Here is a 27,602-nt window from a genome sequence, read left to right as displayed (position 1 = left end):
TTGATTTAAAAGCCACGCTGAGAACAGACTCATCACTTGGCTGCGCGAGTACGAGTGTGTGTGATTGCGCGCGCGAGCACAGAATGTGTCATATGTCAGTGCAGCCGGAAGATTTTTTATCAATGGCACATACAGTTCACTCACAAAATCCTCACAATTTGACATTCTGATGATACGTCTCTTCATCTCACACACCCACAGCTCACAACATGTTTGCTTAAGAGCTCAATCTGTTTGCACCTCTTCTTTCAGTCTGAGAGTGTATGAATTTGAGTAAACAAAGGCTTGTGTTCTTCATAAGAATGCCAAGTTTAGGTGTTTTACAATAAGAGGAAGAGCTTCATCATGATTAATGATGATATTACAGCTTTGGTAGAGATTGGTTGACAGAGCTGAATATCGTTAGCATATATGCTAACAGCTAAATGGTAAAATCGAGGAGAATCAATACAAATACTTTGATTTCATCATTTTCCGTCAGATTTGTTCGGGTCAAAGTCAACACATTTCTGAGAGTAAGACAATAAACAGAAAACAGTAATCGATTATTAATAATTAAAGTAATATTCCAGGTTCAGTACAAGCTCAATCGACAGCAGTATTTGTGGTATGCTATAATGTTTATTATTAGCCTACCACAAAAAAATATCTCAACTCTTCCCTCCTTTTCTTCAACAAATCATCAAGGTGACGTGGAAATAAATCGGCACTTTTTTGAGGATTTAAAAGCAGAAATGTACAAAAATCGTATAATATAAAAGCACTTACATTACTTCTTCTGTGAAGTGCTGTAAAAATGGTAATTTACAGTCATTTTAGTTTAGGAATTACGTTTTTATGGCAACACACTAAAACAGTAACTTTTTTTATGGCAACACACGGATGTACAGTAAAAGTTTCAGAAAAGTTTTGTGCAGAAAAGGTTAAGCATTATAGTTTGAAACAGTCAGTATTTTAACATTCACATTCACTTCTATTATAAGTGCCTCTGCAACCCAGATTTTTGTTTTTTTAAAGTTGCAACATAAGGGAAGTAGTGACAGATCATTTCTTCCATGTGACGCACATCAGATTATTGAAAAAGAAAAAAATGTGGCACTTGATTGTTAGAAAGGGGCGGGGTTTATGAGGACGAAATTATTGGAGAAGTCCGGAATATGTCACCAGAATGTCAGTCGGTTGAGTTATGACAAAACAAAAAAAGAAAACTGCATGGATGAACTGTTCACAATAAGATGCATTTAGAAAATGAATAGAATATGTGAATTTTCATCTTTAAAGAAAAGGAGTGACAAGTGGAAATACATTTGTGTCATGGTCAACATCATGCCACAGGTGCTGTCAATGGAAGCTTGATTTCGCCACAGAATAAAATGAAAAAAGGTAATTGCGACTTTTTATCTCACAACTCTGCCATTTTTTTTACTTTATGTCACGCAATTCTGACTTTATATCTCGCAATTCTGAGAAATAAAGTTAGAATTGCTAGTTTATTTCTCGCAATTCTGACTTTATAACACGCAATTCTGACTTTATCACGCAATTCTGACTTTATATCTCGCAATTCTGACTTTATGTCACGCAATTCTGACTTAATATCTTGCAATCCTGAGAAATAAAGTCAGAATTGTGAGATTTAAACTCTCAATTGTGAGATAAAAAGTCACTTCCATAGTCGACTGACCTTAACTGATATTGAACCTAAAATATTCCTTTAATTCTACATGAGGATTTGAGTGAGGCTCACTTTTAAGTTACCTTTAATGCCAAGCTAACTTGCAATTTACCAGCCCATGACATGTAAGGATTTGTTTTTAGCTTTACCGTAGTTAACTAGCTTTTCCCTGAAACGGCCATAATGCAAGAGCTGAGGTGTCCAGTGACCGTTGGCTCTCCTTATATCCATCCCAGTCGTCCACTATGCCTGTATATTTGCTGACTGGATCTTCCACTAGTGAGCACTGAGCTTGTTAGGGGTCATTTGGGGACTGGGGTTTGCTTTAAACATGAACACAACCAGTTTTTTTATGAGACAATTTCAGCTTGATATTTTTGTTAGTGATTCACTCCAGTTCATCCCAAGCCATCTGGGGTTTGTTCATTAAATTTTACGACATGTCTCGATGTCCGAGTAAATACACACTTTCCTCTCTAGCACGGCTCATTGAGTCCCTCCGCCAAGACCAACAAGAAGGTGGTCCTCATCTCCGCACATGCTGGAGAAGACAGCATTGTGTTTCTGCCATAACACACACACACACACACACACACACACACACACACACACACACACACACACACACACACACACACACGGCTCTGTTTGGCTTGAGAACTTTTGTACTCGGCTCACACGCTAATTTATTATTTGCCCATGTCCAGCATGTTTATCTGTCGGGGGTGTTGGATTCCGGCAAGTATACAGATAAAAGCTTGAGAGAGAGAAAAGAGGAGTGCGGGGTTCACAGTGAGGGTGTGTTTGTCTATCTATGTGTGTTTTTAGTGTGTGTCAGTGAGAAAGCAACAATGTGTGTTTGTGTGATGGAGGGTGAGGGGGTGAGCGGTGATCTGCTATCGTGTTTTCCGGCAAAGCGCGTGACTCATTTATATTAGGAGCATTTTTAAAAAGGTCTGGGATTTCTGTATCATCGCTGTCTTTGGCATATTCTATGCAAATGCCAAACATAAATTAAATGGTGGTGGTGAGTCATAACAAATTGAATGTGATTGGAGGGCTTTTCGACAAACACCAGCAGCACTTTTTCTTAGCTAGTAAACATATCATCTTCTCTGCCATCTGCTCTAGAATGACATCATAATTCATGTATAAAACAACAAACAGGGATTTAAAGGCTACTATGGCATTAGGTATATAGTGAATTGCCCATATTGAAACTGTATCATCATACAGACAATCACATCAGGGTTCAACAATAAGGACGGTCTGTGAGAGTTTTGAGAGACTTGTGATGATAGTGAAAGCATCAGAACGTGTTGCAAACTAAAAATCATCAGTTGTGTTTTGCATATATGCCAAACACAACAAAACTGTGTTTATGAATTTATATTAATGCCGTATTTCTAGCATGTGTGTGGGAGGAGGGTAATGGTTAAAACATGTTGTAAAGAAAAAACATGTAATAAAAATAAATAAATAAATAGTTTGTCTTTTTGTGGTGCCGCCTAAAAAAATGTTGGCTGTTAAAATAAATACTTCTTGCCTGGCAGGGGGAAAAATCCTTGTTTTTGAGCCACTGTAAATGTTTTCTTATTATTATATTAGTATTATTCTTTTTTTTCTTTTTTTTCTATAGTATTTATTCATATTTTAATTAGCTTTTATTTTTTATATGTTCAGTTTTATTTTTATTTACATTTTTTAATTTACATTAATTGTAGTATGTTTAATGTCCTTTTGTAATATTTACAGATTTTTTAGCTTTAATTTTTGTATTTTTACCATTTTAGTAATAATACTTCAACCTCAACTTTTATATTTAAATTAGTTACAAGGGAAACTTTTCTTAGTTTCTAAGGTTTTTATCTATTATTTATATTTTATTCAATTTCAACTTAATTTCAATTACCGAAAACTATTTTTAATAATTTTAGTTAACAATAACAACACTCTCTCTAACATTAATGTACAAAGTTTTTTTGTGCGTGTGTGTGTGTGTGTGTGTGTGTGTGTGTGTATGTGTGTGCGTGCGTGACTGCGTGTGTGTGTGTGTGTGTGTGTCTGTGTGTGTCTGTGTGTGTCTGTGTGTGTGTGCGTGTGTGTGTAATATTGTTGATCTTGGTATTTGTCGAAAGCTTCAGAGATACTTTTTATTTGTATGCCTACAGGTCAGTGACTAAAGGCGTCCAGTCTATGACCTCACACATTTGGAAACTATATCTGCAATATTTTGATCTTGGCCAAAGCAACATTGAGATCTGATCAGAGTCACATGGTTTCTCTAATGTGCTTTTCTTCGAGAGATCAACATGGGTGTGCTTTAACCTTGATCCACCTCCATTAATGAGGAAATAGTCACCTGCTGTTCCATAACTAATAAGCCACTGATGCATGCATTAGAGACGAAAAGAAAAAGCACTCTTCTACACAACGCTGCGACTCCAATCACAGTCAGTTGAATCAGTCTGTCTGCCGTCGGCTCCAACAAAAAGCTGTGAAGTGCTCTTGGTGGAGACAGCGCTGTCTGTAACAGGCTACCGACAGGGCTCAGTCAATACGTGCCACAGCCACTGGAGAGAAACTAAATGAGATTTTTTTTCTCGTGCTCCTTTTAACTCTTTCTTTTTTTTCACTTCTTACCTCAGTAGCTTCCTCTCAGCCACTTTCCTCTCCCTCCATCTGCCGTACTGCCACTTTGACAAGCCGTCACAGTTGTCAAATAAGAAAACATGTTGGAGGTGATGTTGTTTTTTTCTTGTTCTTTGTCAAAGAAGCCTTTATCAGGCTCAGTTCTCGAATATCTAACAGCACTGGTTGTATTATTCTGTTCACTTTTTTAAGATAGTAGTATTGGGCAGTTCAAACCTACACTGTAAAAAACATTCTGTGAGATTTACTGTGAAAATCTGGAAGCTTAGGTTGCCAGAAATTGACCGTAAAAAAATACAGTAGCAAAATTTTACAGTTTTACAGACTTTTTACAGTAAAAAAACTTATTTCATTATCTCATATAATGTTAATTTACCAATCTATTGAAGTACTAATGTCTGCTTTGTACCACTGTAATACATTGACAACCACCAATTACAGTGGCGATGAGAGTCACATGATGAATCAAAGCTCATCACAAGCAGCATTTCCACACACTGAGTACTTATAGAAGCTGCACGGTGTCATTCACACAAACACTAAACACTATCATTGTAACACACATGAAATTTTAAAAATACAATAACATTAATTTAACAACATTAAATGTTACATAAAACCCTAATGTTTAAAACATAAAAAACATAAAACTGTTTAGAAAAACTAATAAAAATACATCAAATGTGAAGTGTCACGCAGGGAATTGTGGGAATGTCAATTTACGTTTTTTTCACTGTAAATTATACAATGCCTTGTTTTTTTCACTTCCAAAAACGGTCAATTTAACAGTATTTTACTGTAAAATTACATTAAATGTATGGTTAGATCAATCACAGTTATTCACCGTTTATAGTACGGAAACTTTCTGTTAGCCTATTAACAGTTTTTCACCGTAGCATTTACATTTGCATTACAGTCTTTTACCGTTAAAATCATGATAATTTTTTACTGTGTATGTATACACCCTTAAAAAAAAGCCATATTATGCCCTTTTTCAGTGTCTTGATTTTGGGGTCTACTAGAATAGGTTTTCATGCTTGAATGTTAAAAAAACACATTCTTTTTCAAATATTTGACATTGTTGCAGCACCTCTCTTCCCAGTCTGTGAGGGCTCTAAGGTGCGTTTCCCGAAAGCATCATTAGCCAATGGTCGCAAGTCCAGATCGTTATCAGAATAGTTAAACGAGTCTGTGTTTCGCAAACAGCATCGCAAAGTTGTGTGGTTGGAATGACAGCTCTCAATCTGTGGTTAAAAGCGTAGTTTCTTGTTTGCATGACATGTGGAGTCAATAAATCCTTATCTTAAAGTGTGTATGTCAGGTTAAATTTTTTTTTTAGATATATTAAATAAGGGTTAGATGTCTGAGTGAAAATGTAATTAGCATTAAAATTATTACTGTAACTGCCCTGCAATAAGATTTATAGCCATTTCTGTCAAGATCATATTTTTAAAACAAGGGCTGAGCTGTGACGTCATACAAGGGAGTCGCGCCAACAAAGTTCTATTGAAGTATGGAGAGTTTTGAGTCTGAGGAGATCCAAAATCCCCCTCAAACCTATACGATGGCCCACAGCCATACAATTTTGAGCCTCCCAGGCGGGAGACAGATGAGGAGCCAAACAGAAATGTAAATAATTCATATCGAAGAAACATAAATATCTGGTGTGAAGAAGAACCAGTGGAGAGTTGGTCAGGTGTCTGGTAGTATAGGCATAACAAACTTAGCGGTGGAACGGTATGTATTCGTTTTGAACCGAAACGGTACGGGCGTCACGGTTCGGTGCTTGAATATACACGGAGAATACACGGTATGAAAATAAATAAAACTCGCGTGCAAATTAATTCATGCGGAACTAACGTTGGCTTACTGTTATACGCGGGTTATTTAGGGACACCTAATCTGTAGCTCCGCCTTAGCTCTGAAGCTCCGGCTATAATGAACAGCCTGCGGTGTCAAGATTGCAATGCTGGAATATGTTGGTGTGTGTGTGTGTGTGTGTGTGTGTGTGTGTGTGTGTGTGTGAGAGAGAGAGAGAGAGAGAGAGAGAGAGAGAGGCGCGGGCGCGATCGACTGCTTCAGTAACACCGTAGGCACCGCATCAGCTACCAGTCTCGGTTTTAAATCCCATTTTATAACTCATGAGATCTCCAACCGCGTAGTCCTTCTCAGTGAAATGGGCGCTGCAAATGACTGAAGTCTTGGATAACGAGGCAGCACTGAAGTCAGCGCGTTTGGTCCGAACAAAGTTGACCCAGGCACGGAACACAGTGGACTCTGTGACCGGTTTTAACGGTGTTTTTGCACACAGCACAAACGCAGTAATTCACCATCGTGAAAATACGCCTGCGTATACTATACCTAACTTAAATAACTAACTAAATAACTAAATAAATGTCCTAATCACTAATTCTCTCGCTCTATCACTCGTACAATTATCAACACAGCTCAGCGAGCTGGGGAGACGTCTCCCTGTTATGACGTCAAACGATTCGTTTGGGGGGATGGGCAGTTTTAAGTGAGGACTGAAAATAACGAACTTTTTCATCTTATATTCTGCCTTTAGTAATCGAAAAACATACAAAACAATACATCAACTTGTCAAACGTGTATTTCCCCTCACTATTTTGTGTCAATCATAATTAAAAATTTAACCTGACATACACACTTTAAATCCCTAACCAAATATGGTTCTTCTATAGCATCGTTGTAAAAATCCCCTTTTGGAACCTGTGCTTTTAAGAGTGTATACTTTTAGCACCTTTGCTAAACGCAGCTGCATTTAGGGAAGCATTGTTGGTGTGTAGGTGCGTGTGTATCCGTGTGTGTGTGTGTGCGTTGTACCTATTCAGTGCCATGGGAGGAGATGTTGTCACAGTGGCTTTGCTGTCATCCTTTTAACTGCTGGCAAGAATCCTGTGAGGTCCACCTTTGGGCCAGGGCTAAATTTAAGTTTGCCGCTCACAGTCCTAATCAGTTGCATCAAAACAACCATTAACTGTGGATCAGTCTGCCTCTCACGACTGCCAGTTCCCAGCGGACGCCACTCATAACAGGGCCAAAGAGAGAGAATCACACAGGAGCATGTCCCTTCAGCCCTCGGGTCTGCACCGCTACAAGCCAGAGCTAACGATCACTCCTGAGCCCTCTCACGCGCTACACACACACACACACACACACACACACACACACACACACACACGCACGCACGCACGCACGCACGCACGCGCACACACACACACACACACACGTGCGCTTGTGTAGTTAGCATACAAACAGGCCAAAGCTCAAGACCACAATCATGATACGAGAACAACAACATGACCCCAACTCCCGTTCCCCCGAGATCTCTGGGTAATCTCTGGTCATTTTGTGCTTACGAGTAAATCTGCAATAAGTAAATTCATGCCTGAAATACCCTCTAAATCACAGGCAGGGATCTGCATCTCACTAAATGCAGCTGCACATTGTCTGAACTCGTCACAAATCTGACGGTGGATACGCAAATGTCATATTGCAATGAACTAAAGGCACGTTGAACAGGAAACAGCACATGGTTACCCGTGCAATTGATTTGAAGGCGATTCACAATGGAAAATCTCTAATTCTGGAACGTCTTCTGAAAAACACATGACCGTTCACTGCTTATCTACATGCATGGATTTACTTTGTGAACATGTGAATACAAAGTAAACACATCGAAAATGAAACAGTTATAACAGTACTAGCCTATTTCATTTTTCTAAATGTCTAAAACTTTATATATATGTATATATACATATATATTAATATATTTATATGTATTATATAATATATATATATATAAAACATATATTAATATGTATATAAAATTATATTATTGTCGGTACATATATACCGACAATGTACCGGGCTGTTACATTGCAATATTAGGGCTGTTAAACGATTAATCGCGATTAATCGCAACCAAAATAAAAGTTCTGTTACATTTAAATAACACATTTTCTTAAATATATACATGAACGTGTGGGTATTTATATATACAAAATAATTATACACATTACACAAACATTTATTATGTAAACACAAACTTGTATTTTGGATGCGATTAATCGCGATTAATCGTTTAACAGCCCTAATATATATATATATGTATATATATATATATATATATATATATATATATATATATATATATATATATAAATGAATACTTTTATTCAGCATTAAATTGGTTAATAAAAGTGACAGAAAATACTTTTTTTTATGTATATATATATTCTATATGTATATCTATATTTTTTCTTTATTATCTTCTATAATTATGTTGGTCACTTACTGCACAGTACTTCTTATTTATATTTATATCACCAAATGTGTGGGGTTGCCTAATAATGGGTCAGTTTTGCCATCATCTGATGTATGTGTCACAAATTCCAGCGAATGTGCTGATTCAGACAACACTGTTTTTCCCTTTTTACTTCTGAAAAGATACACATCAGCCACGCAAGTAAAACTAAACTCACGTTTTAGTGTGTTTTCACCCTCACGATGTAAATCAGTGAGTGAAACAAGTGGTTAAACAAAATGATGGCCTATAGTTAAAGAATTAAGAGGATAGGGGAGGGGTTCCTGAACGTCCTCAATGGTGTTTTGGGAAAGCCATCTGCTGCTGTTCATGGTTCATTTAACAAGTTATACTGGGGACAGACCGTTTGCCCTGAGAGCAACAGGTATAAAAGGACTCTGTCCCACCCTGTGAGGATAGAAACCACTTGACTTTTTTAAACTAATGTCACAAGAGACCCGTTGAGATGTGCTCTCCACCCTCCCGTACTTCCTTTTTAAATTTCGAACTTATACCAGAATATTAAAACTTAAAATCACCTTTAAAAAAACTGTGTGTATTTTAGTCCAAAACCCAGTCAGTGTGTACATTATTGGACAAATAACACAGGTATTATTTCTCTCTTACCTTCCCAGCAGTCCATAGGTGTATTGTGAGTCTGCAAGCAGTAAAGCAATCTCCCCTTGCTTCATTGAAAGGGTGCACTCTTCCAAGGCCTATACACGCAAAACGGGCACATTTTAAACTTCAGATAACACATACTGTATAGATTTTACTGTACATATATAGATTTAGTCTCAGCAAGATAACTTAAGAAAACAACGCTTATTTGCAGTCTTCAAGGCTTTAATACAGTGTTGGCAAACAAGATTGACCTTACTAACTTTCCACTGAAAAGTGAATCAGCAAGGAGGTGACTTATTCCCAGCCTTGAGTAAACACATACAGAACTCAACATGTGAAAACACAGGTTAATCCCTATGGAAAACTCAGCAGGCAGCAGGTGCGAGGTGATAGACAAGATGCAGGCAGGTGTTCCAGAGTTTCCTGTGCGTGTGTGTGTGTGTGTGGTTGCGGTTGCCCTTCCTTTGCCTGTCTGTGTCTCACCTGGTTGACATCTCCCTCTCCGATAACGAAGACCAGCTTGCAGTCTTTCTCCACCACAGTCCTATCCTCTAGCACACCCTGCATTTTTAGCGTGACCTCTTGGCCCCAAGCCGGGGTCATGGCATTCTCGGGACTGGCCTGTAACACCTTCTTCCTGAGCAGGCGGTCATCTACAGGCGGTTGGGGTAGTGGAGTGAAAACGGGGGAGGGGAAAGAGATCAACCAGACCCTAAAGCAACAGTGTAAAACTGTGTGGTGCATGTTCTTAGTGTGGTGTCTTTCTGGCTAAGCCCAAAACCTTTTCCTTTCAACTAGCTGCTAGTTAAAAGGAAAATTCTGTTATTATTTCCTTACAAACCTGTACTTTGAACTTTTTTTTTTCTGTTGTGGAACAAAAAATAACTGGTTTTGTCAATATAATGACTGTCAATGGGGTCCAAAACAACATTGAACTGCTGTTTGAACAAAAAACATAAAGACCGTTTTCTTAGTTTGGAAATGACATGGGTGAACTAACGCTTTAAGACCATTTTTGGGGACATCAACATCACATGGTGTTGCCCAACATCCAAAACGTTATATCAGCAATACTTGTATATCGTACACTCTTAAAAATAGTGGTTCTTTGTTGGCATCTATGGTTAATTGAAGAACCCTTAACATCCATGAAGCTTTCCATTGAACAACATGTTCTTTATAGTGGAATTTTCTTTAGATCGTTAAAAAGTTCTTCACACAAATTCTAATGGAATTTCGTGGACAAAAAAGGTCCATTGTTTATTGTCAATACTGTATTATTGTATGAAGCATGTACAGCTCCCATAGAAGGCAATTACTTTCCAACCAAGCAGCTTTCTATTGGTCAACAAGACAAATCTACGTGACCAACTTTGCAAATTCTGCGTAGGGAAATATTTCACCCACGAAATTCCCGATGGCGTTGATTCCTATTGAAATGCTGGGATTTCTCTCACGCAAATTTGCTGATCAATGTTAAATGTGACCACAGCTTAAGACACACTAAAAATGTTATTTTAAGAACTTTTCACTGAAAGTTTTTTTCGGGAACTCAAAAGAGTTCTTATAAGCATTGGCGTCACAGGCGTATAAGTCATAGGCGTTTAGCAAAGATACAGGTTTTGGGCGATTTTCAATTATTTCCTTATAACAAAATGGATGGCTTGAGTGTTTTATTTGTTTCAGACTAAATAAATATGTCATCGTGGACATACCTGTAACATCCTTCCAGTCGTCTGCCAGAAACAGCTCCTCAAAGCTGGCGCTGATCCACTCTTCATTGTCAAAATCTGGGAAAAGAGAGTCTTCTGAGCTGTCCCTTTCTTCCACAGCTTCAATGTCCTTAAACCGAACTGATTTCCCAAAGCTGGGAGTCTTTGTCAGTTTTCTCCTGTCCTCTGTGTCTGATTCATTGGTCTCAGGTGGGCTGATGGGACTATTTGAGGGAATGGGCTCATTGGTTGGGTCGCTGCTGGAGTCATTAGCATCTGTGGGCATGTTGCTCAAGTTTTCAGCACACTTCATTTCTCCTACCTCTTCATTTTCCATTTCATCTTCCTTCTCACTTCCTTCTTCATCCTCTTTGTCGTCCATTGGTTTCTTCTCATCCTCCGTCCCTGTGATAGTCATTCTCTGCAGCTCCATGATTGGTTCTTGGAGCACCTGCCAGGGCTGCAAAAAACCTTCTTCGCTCTTCTCCTCCTCTTCGTCCCCAACTGATTTTACAAACATTTCAGACTCCAATGTTGTCTCCTCCAGTTCTCCAGCTTCTGGTTCCATGTCCCCACACGGTGCTACGGATACCATTTATCTCTTCCTGAAAGTGCTGAATGTCTTTCTAGCACAGGCCACACGCCAGGTTTGTAGAAATTGATGTCGCTGCTATTCAACTGCCAAGCCGATGAGCACCTGCATCCATTAGTGGCAGCGTGTAGTATTTTCTAAAGCGCCACGTCCACATGGACTCTAATAGAATTACCATGGAAATGCATCGCTGCATGAAATAAATCCCATCTGTGGCCAGTCCATTTCCTGCAGATCTCGTAAAACGGTCCTTGTTGTTATAGTTTTGCAGCGATTTTGTCGATTCGGTATCGAAGGATGCAAGAAATGATCAATGCATGAGAATTGTGTTGAAACGTAAAGCCCTACTGGTCAGTAGAGTTGTGTGCAGTGATAATCTGTTGGATTAGAAGAGCAAAATCTAATCTGCCCCAACGTCTGTAAGCTTCTTAATGACTTCATCACGTCGTCCCATAATACTGTTTCCATGAATGCGTCCACCAATAAGAGGACTTCAGGGACTGTTTGCTATTGTGGTTGTTTTTACTTACAATATAGTGCAATATAAACATATTTCTTAATAAATACTGTATAAAGAGAAATATTCTTCCAATATAAGTACGCTACCTTTCAAAAGTTTAGTTTTTTTCAGGTTTTATTAAAAGAACTCTCTAAGGCTGCACTTATTTATTAGAGTTTAAAATAAGTGTTTTCTATTTTCAATACATTTTAAAATGTAATTTATTGATGCAAAGCTGAATTTTTCCAGCATCAATACTCCAGTCTTCAGTGTCACATGATCCTTCAGAAATCATTCTAATATGCAGATTTGCTGCTTAAGCTTAATAATTGTCAATGTTGAAAACAAGTGTCCTACTGATTAATATTTTTGAAAAAAATCCGTCTTTGATGCATAGAAAGTAAAAAAAAAAACAGCATTTATTTGAAAATAAATTGTATGTTTTTATCACTTTTTATAAATTAAATGCAATCTTGTTGAATAAAAGTAATTACTGACCCCAAACTTTTGAATGGTATAGTGTGGATATCATTCTAATGCAATTGTACTTATATTGGCAAAACAAAATTCAAACATTTGTTTAAATACAGAGCAAATGTAAAAAGAAAATCCAATACCATATACTAAAATATTCTCATGAGGAGAACAAGCATTGACCGAAGATAAGCCAGTGTGTGTGAACACATGAACCGGTTTTTCCAGGTTTGCAACATGCCAAGTGTAAAAGAGACATCAATGAGCCATGCTAAATTTCAAGACAAGACAAGCATTTTCAATGTCCATGCATGATTATTTTACACTTATTAAATCCGCAAAACACTCAAATACATTTTTAAAACAAATGTGAGAGATCATAAACATAAAATGATTGCACTATTTAGCAGCGCGGCATTAGTGCATCAAATTTAAATGTAAGTATAAGTACACGGATGTGACTTTATATGCAGCTTTGAGAATGTTGATCTTGGATTTGTCTCTAAAGATGAAACACACTAGAGGTTTTCATTTGCTTTCTGCATTCTCCAGAGACTGTCGGCACTGTTTATGGCAAGAGTAAGATTAACCAAAGGCCACAAGATCTGACTTCTTGTTTAACCTGGGCCTTAAAATGGCACTTGAACAGCTGTGGTGGAGTTCTGTGAATAGTCACTAAGCTGATGACTAAGCGACTTACTGTTTGAAAGAATGACACTTGAAATAAAAGTGGTGTTTTATGTAAGAAAGACTGATGTGTGTTTATCAATTTGGTGAGCTCAATTTACCAACTCTGTAATATTCTCTGCCAAATGTAAAATCCCCGTGCAGTTTTTTAAAAAGCTGTTGGAAATTAAGGGAGTTTCAGAGACGAAACTCAAGACTTATGAATAAAATGATCCTGGATTTACAATGTGTTGACCGTTTTCTTGTCAAGTTGCTTGTCCTATTTAAAGTTCAGTAGTGTCATACTTGATTCATTCACTTCAGTTATAGCTCTGTTGGCCTAAAAATATTTAATGTAAATGTACTCATAACATGGGGTCTCATGGCATAATATTCCAAAGCAATTGTAGAGTCAGTGCATGTTTTATTATAAAGCACCACCGTTCAAGATAACATATATTGTTTGTCCAGCCGGCTTCAGATGTCCCTGTATCTCAGACAGCCATATGGCAAGTAGAGTTTCCATTAGAGACTATGAGAGAGCTCCTTAATCCAAAGGCCCAAGCACCTTGTCTGTTGGGGATTATGTCTTCCAATTAACCTAAATTCTCTCTTTTCCCCCCTCACTGTCCATTTCACCTCATCTGTTTGCATGCTTAAAAGGTGCAGATGATTGCCTGGCTAGATTAAGTGAATCATTTTTCTGTATGCACATTTTAATCTAGTTTAAAATGACAGTCTGCGCTTTTCCCCCTCATCATTTTGTTCACATGACATTTCTTTAATACCACAAAATCTCCAAGATTTGCAATTGACACCGCAATGAATTTCCCTCAGGCATACCCACATGTGTGTGCTTTATCTCAGACTGATAACTGTTGCTTTTCAACTGAATGGTTTCAAGAGAATATATTTTTAATGATATTTATGATATGCAGGCGAAAAAGATGATTTAACGTACAGTTTTATTCATATTTATGAAATTTAGATTTTTTTTTCAGATGACTTCATTTGATATTTTACATTACTATTACTATACTGTAATAATTTTTTATGTATGTTCTAATATATATGTATATATATTAGGGCTGTCAAAAGATTAATCGTAATTAATCGCATCCAAAATAAAAGTTTGTGTTTACATAATATATGTGTGTGTACTGTGTATAATTATTTATATATATAAAAACACACACAATCATGTACATATTTAAGAAAAATTGGTTATATTTATATATAAAATATTGATATATAATATAAATTATATAAATGTATATACAGTATATAAATGCAAATATTCCTTAAATATATACATGAATGTGTGTGTATTTATACATAATAATTATACACAGTATACACACATATATTATGTAAACACAAACTTTTATTTTGGATGTGATTAATCTTTTGACAGCCCTAATATATATATATATATATATATATATATATATATATATATATATATATATATATATATATATATATATATATATATATATATATATATTGAATATATATATATATATTGAATATATATATATATTCAAAAGTTTGTGATCGGTAAGATTTTTTATGTTTTTAAAAGAAGTCTGTTATGCTCACCAAGGCTGCATTTATTTGATTAAAAATACAACAACAAAAAAATGTATATTATAATATAATATTATATTGTTATTATTTAATAAATCATTCTATTTTAATATATTTTAAAATGTAATTTATTCCTCTGATTCAAAGCTGAATTTTCAGCAACATCCAGTCTTCCGTCTCACATCCTTCAGAGATCATTCTAATATGCTGATTAGCTGCTCAATAAACCTTTATTATTATTATTAATGTTGAAAACAGCTGTACATTTTTTTTAGGATTCTTTGATGAATAGAAAGTTCAAAAGAACAGCATTTATTTGAAATAGAAAGCTTTTGTATCATTATACACTATAGGCCTACTGTTCAAAAGTTTGGGGTCAGTAAATTATAATTTTTTTGATGGGGGGGGGGGGGGGGATAAATCAATACTTTTTTTTCAGCAAGGATGCATTAAATTGATCAAAAGTTACAGTAAAGACATTTATAGGCCTAACGCCTATAATCTTTAGGCCTATTATCAATTTCAACATTGATAATAATAATGAATGTTTGAGCATCAAATCAGCATATTGATTTCTGAAGGATCATGTGACACTGGAGTAATGATGCTGAAAATTCAGCTTTGGATCACAGGAATAAATTCTATTTTAAAATATATTAAAATAGAAAACAGCTATTTTAAATTGTCATAATATTTAACAATATTACTGTTTTATTTTTAATCAAATAAATGCAGCCTTAATGTGAGGATAAAACACTTAATTTAAAAACATAAAAAAACATACTTTTTTTAACGGCAGGATATAAATGTTCAGGTTACCATATTCACACATGCACGTTCATAAAATAAAAAAGCAATCTATCTGTCTGTCCAGTAAAACTTGTCAAAGACCACTAAATCGAGTGTCACCCTCCTTATGCAGTGTGTGTGTGTGTGTGTGTGTGTGTGTGTGTGTGTGTGTGTGTGTGTGTGTGTGTGTGTGTGTGTGTGTGTGTGTGTGTTTGTGTGGTGTCCAGGTACGTTATGAGAACAAAATGTCCCCACAAAGATGACAATATCTGAAATGTTGTCTGTGTGGGAACATTTTTTGGTCCCCATGAGGAAAACAGCTTATAAATTATGTTTTTTGAAAATGTAAAAATGCAGAACGTTTTCTGTGATTTATAGGGTTAGGGGATAGGCCTAGCATATAAAGTTTGTACAATATAAAAATAATTATGTTTATGGAACGTCTCCATAAAACACAACGTGTGTGTGTGTGTGTGTGTGTGTGTGTGTGTGTGTGTGTGTGTGTGTGTGTGTGTGTGTGTGTGTGTGTGTGTGTGTGTGTGTGTGTGTGTGTGTGTGTGTGTGTGTGTGTGTGTGTGTGTGTGTGTGTGACGTCGCCACAACGCTGTCTCGTAACCCCGCCCAGCTGAGAATGACGTTTGGACTAGAATGTCGCCACTTCACCTCAGTTCTAGACATGGCAGCGTTGAGACAGGAGCATCGGTATGGACTCTCCTGTGGAAAGATTAATAAAAGCATTCCCAACAAAACCATCTTTCACGTCAAGTTAACAGACACTGCCATCCGGACGCTGGAAGCCTATCAGAATCTCAAGGTAACGCGTTTGGTTCGATTTCGTCAGTGTTTATTTGCTCCACTGATCTCAATTGGACAGAAAGAAAAGTTCAGAACTCGCTACTTCAAACCAGCTGGCTGTTTGTAAAGTGTTGATTTATTTAGGAAGAGTAGCCTGCGTCACTTCAAGTGCTATATGGTGTTTGAACAGGGACAGATAGTAGCCGAACAGGAGGAAATCGGACACATCCAGTTGTTAGCCTTCTGTGGTGCGTTAAAGTTCGTTTTTATTTATTGTTACTTATTGATATTGTTATACTGTGACAAAATTAAACACGTCAATCGTTTTATTTTTCCGTTAAGCCAGTTGAAATTGGCTTTACAAAATCTCCTATCTTCCACTTTAGATTCAACCATAAGGCGTCTCTTAATTCTTTCTGAGAAATGAGACGAAATGCGACATGACACTGTCTTAATGTTGGATATTGCATTGCCTATTATAATTATGATCATTTTAAAAAGAAGATGGGAAATGTTTCTCTTTCCCAGAACACTCACGGGGATCTTACGGTCTGAGAGGGGGCTCAAGGTTCAAGCTCGAACTATCAAGTAGCATTTAGCCAAACAATTCAAATAGTCGAGGTTATTATTAGCCTATTTTTTATTTCGCTATCAGATATTTCATTGACTCGTATTCGAGAGTAACATTTAAATTCGCTGCAATATTTAGTGAACTATCCCGAGAATTAAAGCTTAGGCTAGCCTACTTGATGCACATTTAATGTCTCTTAGGTAGGCTACATTTAAGTTTATAATAAGTTCTTGAAGTTGTTACCTCAAATGTGGCAATTGCATGGCAACAGTCAATTCAATGTAAAATGAAAATATTGTTGTTATTAGGCCTATTATGCTGTTACAAACCTGACTGTTTCTTCCACAAAACGGAATGTTCTACGGAATGACAGTCCCCATTCACTTTTATTAAACAACCCCCCCCCCCCCCCCCCCCAAAAAAAAGAAAAAAAAAAAACATGCACTGTAATGTTAAGTGATAGGACCTTGAGGCAGTAAGTCATTATCTACCTAACATCTCCTTTTGTGTTCCAAGGAAAAAATAAAGTCAGACGGGTTTTGAACAGCATGCAGGCGTCATGTTAAATGAGTTTTATTTTGGGTGAACTATCCCTTTAAGACAAGTGCAATGTTCGCCTCTCTCAAAGGAAAGCTGCACTTTACCAGTTATCCTGAGTAATCAATACTTCTCATTGTCACCGTCGGTTCTACAGCACAGATTCCAGTAATATCAATACTTCAGCGGTAAAACGTGTACGCCAGCTGGACGGGGCGCTTGGTCAGTCAGCTTCATCTCAACCACAGCGCTTCTTGACGATGATTGGACGATCAAGGTGTATTTTTGTTGGCATGCTCTGTCGTATTGTTGTTAGACCTTTAAACGCTTGGACGCCGTCCCGATGTCATTGCTCATTGGCCAGTCAGGCGGTGTAGTATGTCGTTTGACCCAATCAGAACACGAGAAGACTTCCTCGAGCTTGCAACAGGAGCTCGATATGAATGTTCTATTGTCAATCATATGTGACCTAGTAGAAAGAGTTAAAAGAGATAAACACGTTGGGCTAAGTAAGGGTTCTGGTGGGGATTCCTTAATAATCTGTTGGATTTTTTTTTATTCTTTGTCTGTAAATATACAAGTGATAGATAGATAGATGGAGAGATAAATAGAGAGATATATGCATTTAATATGGGGTTTGTCATTTGCCTAGTTATATGTAGTAAACTATACATTTGTCTAACTACTGTTACGTTTTTTAATTAATAATCTGCTAAAATGCACTTATTGTGTACACTTTACGTATTTTACATTGATATTTGAAAAATACTAAACTTAGCCGTATCCCACCTCAAGGAGCAAAAGTGTTTTGCAATACAACATGAACACAATACACAATTATATATATATATATATATATATATATGTATATGTGTGTACATAAAGACACCTAATATAAAGTGTGTCCATTTAATTTTACGAGTAAGAGGTAATAAATTATCGACATTGTATGGTTGGAGCTGTGGCTCTGCTCAGTCTGACATATGATTCTCATGGGAGACCTTTGGTACTAGTTTATCAATTACAAATTAGGTCAAGAGAAAATAAGAACAGTTAATTCATTGTAATATAACCAAGGACATGGTCAAGTCAGGTCACTAGATACCTCACTGTCCTCCTCTGACCTGTGCTCATTATGTGCTTATAAGCTGCTCCAGAATAAAAAAAAACAAAGTTCAAGTTAGCGACAGCACCACAACCCCCTTCAGTAATGTTTAGCCACTAATCCGACCACAGCAACAAACGCAAAACCAATAAGCCTGTTTTTTTTTTAATAAGCAACTTGAGCTGCGCTGTATGTCTAAGAGTGTGACATGACGGCCTCTCCCTGTAACATCCATAATAGATAAACATGCTTGTTGACCAAAGCTCCAGCTGTACCTTGAAGATAATAAGTGCTATCTTTTGACCTTGCTTAATGGTTTCGAGCTATGCTGGGGGAAGCCTAATGTTTTTCTCCCTTTTGTCTCAGTAATTTACGTCAGTGATGTGAATGAGTCCGTTTCATATATGGCGTTAATGCTCCTGGACGTTGGACTGAGCTGAGTGTTAAAAGCTCAACACAGCTCACAAGAGATGGTTATATAAAAGGCCTATTTGTACACGCTTTATGTGGTGGACAAACACCACAGGGTAGATAATGTCCAGGTCTGTGTGATTTACTTTGATTGACCTTTCGAAAAAGAAAAACCCAAATTGCTTTTTGTAACTTACCTTTAGTCCTAATTAGTGCTCAAAATTTGTTGGCTAAAAAGCTTTCCCCCTGATGTTTGCCCTGTCCCACCCCCACTTTTCACTCAACATCCTCGCACTCATCCACGCCTCACACAATAACATTTGATTGACTCATGTTAAGTCTTTCAAGTCGAGATTTATTAATCGGACGCATTCCAGTGCAGATTAGCAAAGCCCGGCCTTGATCTTTAGGCTCGCACAAGCAGAACCATGACACCGCTGAGAGGCCAGTGACAGCCAGCCTTTCATTCTCTCGAAAGCAACCCCCCTCACACGCAGTCTGCATGAATTAATACAGGAGAGAGCTGTGCCTCTGTCGATGAGGGCAAGCAAGTAACGGGAGACTGTAATTACTGGGAAGGGAGGCTAATAGGTAGGCATGATATTTCACTGAAGTTAGTACCTAAACAAAGCTTGTGGAAATGCTGGCGTTGTGGGTAAACACTTAATAAAATGAAAACCCTCTTGCCGTTCTAAACCTGTGTGACTTTCTTTCCTCAGTAGAACACTTTTTTTGTTCATACAATGAAAGTTAATGGGGTCCAATTGTGTTGTTTTGGAACCGATTGACTTTCATTATATGGACGATCAAACTTTTCACACAGGTTTGAAAAGACAGTCTTGCCTTCCTTCACTCATGTAAGGCCGGTACAAAACGTTTGCGTTGTTTTTCTTAAAGCATCTTGGAATCGGTTCCAGCCTAGAGATTCAGGTGGAGATGATGCGTTTCCTGGATGTCTTTGTTTCTTTTCGAATCCTTTGTATAATAATAGTAGATGCTAACCAACCTCTTCTACCTTTTTTTTCTTCTGTCCCCAGGGGTCCTTACCAAATCAACCGGCAATTTGCTTCAAGGGGAACCAGGGGGTAAGATGAATGTGTTTTTTCCTCACCCCTCCTGATGCCTAAAAATTGCAATCCTTTAATTAGACCTGATTGTCGAGTCGTGCAGCTAAAAAACTCACGGCACCCCTCAGCCGCCTGCATACTCTCAATATTTCATGAGCTCCTGAACCATCGCCTGAAATGGAGAGGGAACTGTAGCTCGCAGTGACGCCACTCTAAGGGCCTGCCTGACTAGATGGGGAACATTTATATAATTATAGCAGCACGCACGTTCATAAGCACAGTTATGCGCCATAAATTAACAGTGTCATCGTTTGGATGCGATACCTGGGTTTCGTATCACTTGCGTGCCAGTGGTTTGGTTTTATATGCGAGTATTGTTATTTACAGCTAGTGAAATTGGCAGTGTGGTCACACTGTACTGGCCTAGGTGGATTTTTTAGTAGGGGGTGCATTCCAGTGAAACGTCTGTAAAGAAAGATGCCTGTGTCTAACCGGATTAGCACATTCAGCCGTAGCGCAGCTCCTCATCAGCGCCTGCTAGCCACAATCGGGCCCCGTCGAAAACATACTCATCCAGAAGCGGGACAGGAAAAGGACTCAACAAACGGCGGCCTGTGTGACTGGATTGCGGTCGGAAGCCCGGGAGAGGCTACTCAACACCCCCGAGCTGCTCGCCAGGTTACTGGGTCAGACTGGTGACTGGAAAGGCTTTGTCAAGAGCTCTAGGAAGAGGTGGGGGTGTTGGTAAACCCAAGGGAGCCTCTGTGTGTCTCTATGCCTGTTGTCTCAGTGCAGACATGAAAGACCCGCGACAAGGAGGGGGATAACCGTGGCCGCTCTGTCTCCTAAAGCGTCGCTCGACCCCCACTAATTCCACAATTATAATATGCAAAATACTGTCACATGTAGTCGAGCAATATCTGATCTAATGGAGTTTCTTCCGCTTTAAAATTGGAGTAGCATAGTTGTGTCAAGTGTGTAAAACTGGAATCTGTTCTAATTGTCGAATTAGATATAGTGATTATATCTTTAGCCCATTACATATTCAAATTGGCTGCACTGAATTTGAGCGTTCATCCCCTCCTCCTCAGATAATGGGCTGCTGGGCATTAATGAGGTATTTGAGCCGAGTGTGTGTGTGTGTGTGTGTTTGTATGTGTGTCAGGGTGACAAATTAAGCTATTACAGCTGGGGGTAGGGAGTGATGTTAAGTCCACAGTACTGAAACCAAGTTATCAGTCATTCTATTAGCCGTAACCTCGGGATGCTTTCACTTTAGTCAGGCTTGATATAATATTGAGCATCATAGTTTTACAATGGATGGATATCTTTCAACAACACTTGGGAGATAGATGCCATTCTTAGGCTATGTATACATTAATCCGGATTCATTTGAAAACGCATCTTTTGAAAACGCGTCCACACTGAGACGTCTGTGAAACTGAGCTCTTCCTTGATAAGTTTGACAATGACATTTTCACATTGTAGTGTGGACTGTGAAAACGGAGGTATTTGAAAACGATGACGCTTGTTTAGTCATGTGATGCATGTAGAGCCGTAGATTGTTATGATTATAACGGCCTTGTTGTTTCTGCTATTCATGTTCATAGTGTTTTTAAAAATAAATGTTACTTTGTGCAATCTTCATATTATATTCAACTTCACTCAGAGATGACAGAAAATGTATATCCTGTGGCAAAACTAGGGCTGTACAATATGGACAAGAAATATTCAATATATTTTTTAAATCATGGTTTTGAAACAACATTTCCTTACACACCTACTTATCTTTATCATTTTTTGGAAGCCGGTTTTGTTGACGATATTTTCAGGCACCATATCTTTGCATAAATGATGTGTGATTGTGTTGGTTATTTATTCATGCCTTTTGAACTCTTTTCATATGTTGTGTAACTTGTGTTGTTCGCAAATGCCTGTATTATCAATATTTTTGTACACCTGGTTTCGGGAAAATGTTCTGTGTGAATGCTTTGCCACAATGATAGCTTGACAGTTCTTGCAAATTACCTGGCTCTGATACATCATCTCAAGTTCTTATCCTGCCCTGAGTTCATCTTCCCCGCTTCAGCGCTTTCTTCCAAACCCATTCTGTTCTCACGCCAGATTTAGGTGTGCTGCATTCATATTGCACACTGAGGGGGCTGGCAGAAAAATCGTGCTTTCTACGGTTTAGAAATCGCACATGCTCGCATCGCGATTATATTACGATTTCAATTAGTCACACAGCCCAAGGCAAAAACATGGGCAACTGTGTTTTAGAGACTGGATGGGTGCGACCCAGGTGTGTCAGTAAGTGGTGAGATATTTTCCTAATAAAAATATTATGCCAGAAGAATAGTGTGAGAACTTTGTCTGGTCTCTCGCTATCATCTCAGTGAGATTTTATTATTATCTTTTATATATACTCAGTAAGATGATTTAAAGGGATAGCTCACCCAACAATGAAAAATCTGTCATAAATTACTCACCCTCATGTCGTTCCAAACCCGTAAGACTTTCGTTCATCTTCAGAACACAAATGAAGATCTTTTTGATGAAATCTGAAAGTTTTCTGTACTCTCCATTGACAGCTACGCAACTACAACTTTAACGTTTCAAAAAGTTCATAAAAAGTACAACTAATCCAAATGAATTAAGCGGTTTAGTCCAAATTTTCTGAAGATACATGATTGCTTTATATGATGAATTAAACGAATTAAACTCACTCATATTGTCAAAAATGACTAAAACGTCATTCGAATTGGACAAATAATCAATTTTCTTGTCCCTAATAATCAACATAAAGCAGGGGAAACTGCAACAGTGTCATATATTTAACAACACAAATTATCAATGAATGACGCACACTTTCACTGAGACTGCCGACAGTTTCTTTCACACGCATCATTTTATTATATCCATGTATGTGGATGTGGTTAAAGTCAAATCGCAGTAAAATCGCTCCGGATCTCTGTCCTGTCTTGCCTCGAGACTGTGATGCCAGCTCCACTGACAGTCTTCTATTGGTTGTCGCTCGCTGCTCGTTTGCATAAACGTAACATTGCTGAACTTTTGTCGCGCGACATGGTTACATTCTGTCGCCGGCGGGTCACTGTCGCTCATGCCGCCAGAAGTCGACAGCCCTCCATTAAAGGGCACCTATTATGACATTTAAAATGTTCCTAATGTTGTTTTGGGAGTCCCCAACAACAGTTTTACATGCATGCAATGACAAAAAACACTTTTGTTGTCGTATAATATGCATTTATTTTTACCTGATTTGCTCACCGACTCCCAAATGATTCGTTCAACGATTCATTTTTCCAAACCCCTCCTTTGCGCGACGCTAATCTGCGTTGATTGGTCAGATGACCCAGCAGTGTTAGAGATAATACTTATTTTTAACACGGAGTACAATGATGCTTTTATCAATTCAATTTTGTTATAATAATGATTATAGTCCACTGCTTTAGTTTGTAGTAAAAACTAAAAATAAGATGAAGAATTTAATGTTATGTTAGCGAGCATAGCCCAGAGTCATATTGTAAAAGCACAATCAGTCTTTGTTTGCGTTAGCCCGATGCATAAACATAAAGTTTTTACAAAAAAAAAAAAATGCAGTTACGTTACTACGAGGTATAACTTATTACTCTATTCTTTAGACAACTCCGAAAACAACGACAAACACTTCACATATATCAATACAATTGTCATTGAAGACCTAGAAGCTAAACGGTGCTTACACAACAAACAAAATAATTATTAAGCATGCTACATAAAACATAAAAGCAACAATTATTAATAACACTTACAGGTTGTGATACGGAGGAGGAAGCTGATGCAAATACACTTGGAACTGAACCTTCCTTCAATATCAGCCGACTCGCGAATTCAAGTTTGATTGCATTCAAGTTGGTAAAGCAATCGTCTTCAAAATGGCACGAACAAAGCACAAGGCTCGGACTATACTTCTGTGGTATAGTTATATATATGAATTGTAGCCACTTAGTCTTCAAATGCTCCTCCTTGGGCAGATGAAAAAAGTTGTCTTTTGAGTCGGCCTTCAGAACACAGCGTCTCGTCGCCATGATGTTTTCCCTGCTGGCCTTGGAGCGCAATAAGTGGGCGTATCGTATTCAAATAACTTGACAAGTTGACGTCATCTAGTCAGAGAAAAAGCTTCGGTCTTCTAACGATTCATAAAAATGACTCCGAGTCGACTCTTACTTTTGAAAGACAATAACTTTATATACGGTGCACTTTCATATTTCAAACTTTGCAGGATGTTTTTGTTCACTTAGATCTATGTTACACACTACATGAAAGGTAAATTTCAAAATTCCATAATAGGTGCCCTTTAAAATGTAATGGGAACATGTCGCTGGGGGTGTGAACAGGGCTTTAGCCAGGTAATTTTCCTCCACCTACAGGAGGGCTCCCCCATACTAGGGAATTCCCATAAACCTTGTCCTGGCTTGTGTCCAGACCTTTGACGGGACAGCGTGGAAAAGTCAGGAAGTGCCCTGCTGAGAATTATAAGCTGCCATTTTCCTCTAAGTTGACAATGCTTTGATAATGCGTGTTCATGTGGCAGTTAAGAAATAATTTAGCCATCATTGGGTTTTAACAGATGGGGGAGCTTTAATTTGCTCAATTCTCACCATCTGTGGAGGATGAGGATGATGCAACTGATGAGAAATAACACAGGAAAAGATGTTTCGAGTAGTAAAATTCCTTTCATATTACAGGGAGTGATCCCCAATCCTGGAGGATTTATAGAAACCGAATGCCTTTGAAAGCTTCACTAGGGATGTTCGGGTTCTGTTCAGATTCTCAAAGACTGGGATCACACAGCCCCATTTTCTTTTTGTAATTGGATTTTTGCTGCACAAAATTAATTATCCAGAGGCTACAAATATATATGTCTGTCTCAATAAACAGAAACAGTTCTCACAGGGTGAAACGTGAAGGGGTAACGGCAGTGTCCTGCGGTTTGACAGGCTATATCAAGGACATTTTTGTATGACTTTCTTCCAAATGCTTGTATTATACATGCATTTTTATGATCTCATATTAATTGAGAGACTAAGACATGGCCATAAGTGAGAGAGCATATTAAATTAGAGAGCATATTATTATGCAGAATCGTGTAAAAGTTGCATTGCACAATTTTCATAATTCTTTTAAGGGCCAGGAACAAATTAGCATGTCTGAGAACGATGAATGTCTGTGATGAAAAAGAGAAAGCTTTTCAAAATCTAGTTTAAAACGCATTTGCCAGCAAGTTCTTAGAAATGTGATCTTTGCATTCATGTTGGTATCATACATTTTTGGAACACTTTTACTGTATACCTTTTTCAAAATGCAATGAAACTTTTACATTATTATGAATACTATTATGCTCTCTAATTTAATATGCTCTCTCAAGTATATCTGTGTATTTGTCTCTCGATTGATAACAGTGCATGCCATGTATAAAATTGTGATATAGTTATATCTAAAAATATCAAGTGGTGTAAGTTACATTCAAGAAAATCGTATTACTTTGTATTTGAGGGTTACACCGTGTAACCCTCAAATACAACGATTTTCTTGAATGATTTTCTTGAATATTGAACCGACAGTAGTCAGGGTAGACATCATATTTAATTTGATGCAAATAAAAATGAGGTTGTTTTTTTCAAATGCTGTCCAATTTGAATGTCAAATGTCAAAAAATGAACAAAAAACACCTTGACACATTGTCATGGTTCTCTATATGAGTCCTGTAGTTGATATGAAATTTGTAATTTGGTATACCACAATGACTTTTGACGACTTTTAAGACTTTTTTCTTACAATCTGCAGACAGTTAAACCATGGAGACATTTCTAATTTTATGCTACACAAAGAATTAATGTCAACATTTAATTCAGAAATTGAAAACGTGTTCATTATAATGAACTTTTGATTCATTGAAATTTTAATGTATTTTTGAATAACGTAAGAGATCCAGACAAAAAAACAGTGTGTTAAGTCAGTTACTCTTTACTAAAAACACCTGTTTATGACTTTAAGCAGACGATCCAACAGGCAACAAGAATTTCCTGAGCGAGTGTGTGTTTGTGAGTGTGTTCTGTGGGGGGTAAAGCATTTCTCTCTGAGATGTTCTCATGGTAAATGTGTGTGAAGGTTTAGCTTCCCCCACCCATCTGTCTTCTCGTCATCAACCTCTTTTCTCTCGCTGGGATGCACCAGTTCTCCATCTCGCACCTCCGTTGAGTGTGTGTACGTGAGAATGTGATGGAGTCTGAGAGTGTGTATTAGTGTAAATGCATGTCTGTGTATGCGTTGTAGGGATCTTCTGTAGCTCAGCTAATAGGATCTGAGGATGAGGCAGTGCACCTATTTTACTCAAATTTGTCTTTGGGATCTGTGAATTTTGTTTGTATGGTCAGTTCTGTTTGTGACTGTGTTGAATGAAAGTGTGTCTATTAGTTACTGTGCTAGAGCCAGGGCCTCTGTGTGTGTGTGTGTGTGTGTGTGCGAGCCTGGCTTTTTTTCCTTCTTGAAAGCTAATTAGAATGACAATAAGAGGAATGAGCGTAGAACGCAGAGTCTCTGGCAGCAGAGGCTGTGTGGGGGGAGCTGTCCCACGTGTGAATGAAAGGGCACACGCCGATTCTTTCATCCAGATGTGACGTGCTTGGCGACGTGCACAGGGACCCGAGTGCCCGTCTTGTCTGGGGCTCAGTGTTTTGACTGGCAGAGCTGTTTGCTGCACGGTCTTGACAGGCCATCTTTGATAAAGTCCTTGCAAGAGCAGGGAGGATCTTCTTTTTTTTTTTGTGTCAGGAAGAAGTTTTTTTAATAATACTGTGAGTTTAGGTGCATTCAAACCAGAGAGATTGTATTTACGAGTTTGACGCACATGAATTTTACCAAGCTCAGGATTTTCTTTAAAGGGATAGTTCACCCAAAAATGAAAATTCTGTCATTATTTACTCAACTTTGTCGTTCCAAACCTGTAAGACTTTCATTCATCTTCAGAACACAAATGAAGATCTTTTTGATGAAATCTGAGAGTTTTCTGTCCTTCCATTGACAGCTATACGCAACTACCACTTTGACGCTTCAAAAAATTAACGGTTTAGTCCAACATTTTCTGAAGAGACGCTCTATATGATGAGCAGATCGCTTTATATGATGAGCCAGTTGAATGAGGTTCATTCTCGTGTGTTATCCAGCACGTTTGAGCTTCCACAAGAACCAATGAGGTTTGTTCTTGCGTGTTCTGCAAGTTCTGTTGAGCTTCTGTTTATGTTCGCTCTTCAATGTTTATATGTGAATAAAAGGCTAAATTCAATCTGTTCATCATATAAAGTGATTGTCTCTTCAGAAATTTTTGACTAAACGGCTCAATTCATATGGGCCAAAGTGGTAGTTGCGTAGCTGTCAACGGAGAGACAGAAAGCTCTTTGATTTTATTAAAAAGATCTTCATTTGTGTTCTGAAAATGAATGAAAATTACAGGTTT

General features: G+C 37.8%; 2 protein-coding genes across 3 annotated transcripts in view; one reads left to right on the top strand and one right to left on the bottom strand.

Annotated features, from left to right (window-relative positions):
- fkbp16 (FKBP prolyl isomerase 16) overlaps positions 1 to 11,971 on the bottom strand; it is a 43,977-nt gene extending 32,006 nt beyond the window's left edge. Inside the window, exons 1-3 of one of the 2 annotated variants that reach the window (XM_079621835.1) lie at positions 10,994 to 11,971; positions 9,762 to 9,931; positions 9,282 to 9,370 (exon numbers count right to left, since the gene is read on the bottom strand). In XM_079621835.1, the coding sequence (XP_079477961.1) occupies positions 9,282 to 9,370; positions 9,762 to 9,931; positions 10,994 to 11,585 (851 nt within the window). In that variant the 5' untranslated portion in view covers positions 11,586 to 11,971. The remainder of the gene's footprint in view (positions 1 to 9,281; positions 9,371 to 9,761; positions 9,932 to 10,993) is intronic. The other variant, XM_079621836.1, reaches the window with a different exon arrangement.
- A 4,108-nt stretch (positions 11,972 to 16,079) lies between these two features.
- The window catches only part of LOC307003445 (RNA polymerase II elongation factor ELL2), a 41,185-nt gene continuing 29,662 nt past the window's right edge, over positions 16,080 to 27,602 (top strand). The window contains exons 1-2 of the mRNA XM_079621834.1: positions 16,080 to 16,414; positions 20,057 to 20,104. Of these exons, the coding sequence (XP_079477960.1) occupies positions 16,232 to 16,414; positions 20,057 to 20,104 (231 nt within the window). The 5' untranslated portion in view covers positions 16,080 to 16,231. The remainder of the gene's footprint in view (positions 16,415 to 20,056; positions 20,105 to 27,602) is intronic.

This window comes from Phoxinus phoxinus (assembly GCF_949152265.1).
Source record: "Phoxinus phoxinus genome assembly, chromosome: 8".
Lineage (NCBI taxonomy): Eukaryota > Metazoa > Chordata > Actinopteri > Cypriniformes > Leuciscidae > Phoxinus > Phoxinus phoxinus.
The sequence above is the reverse complement of the archived record's forward strand: the minus strand, read 5'-3'. Positions and strand labels throughout refer to the sequence as shown.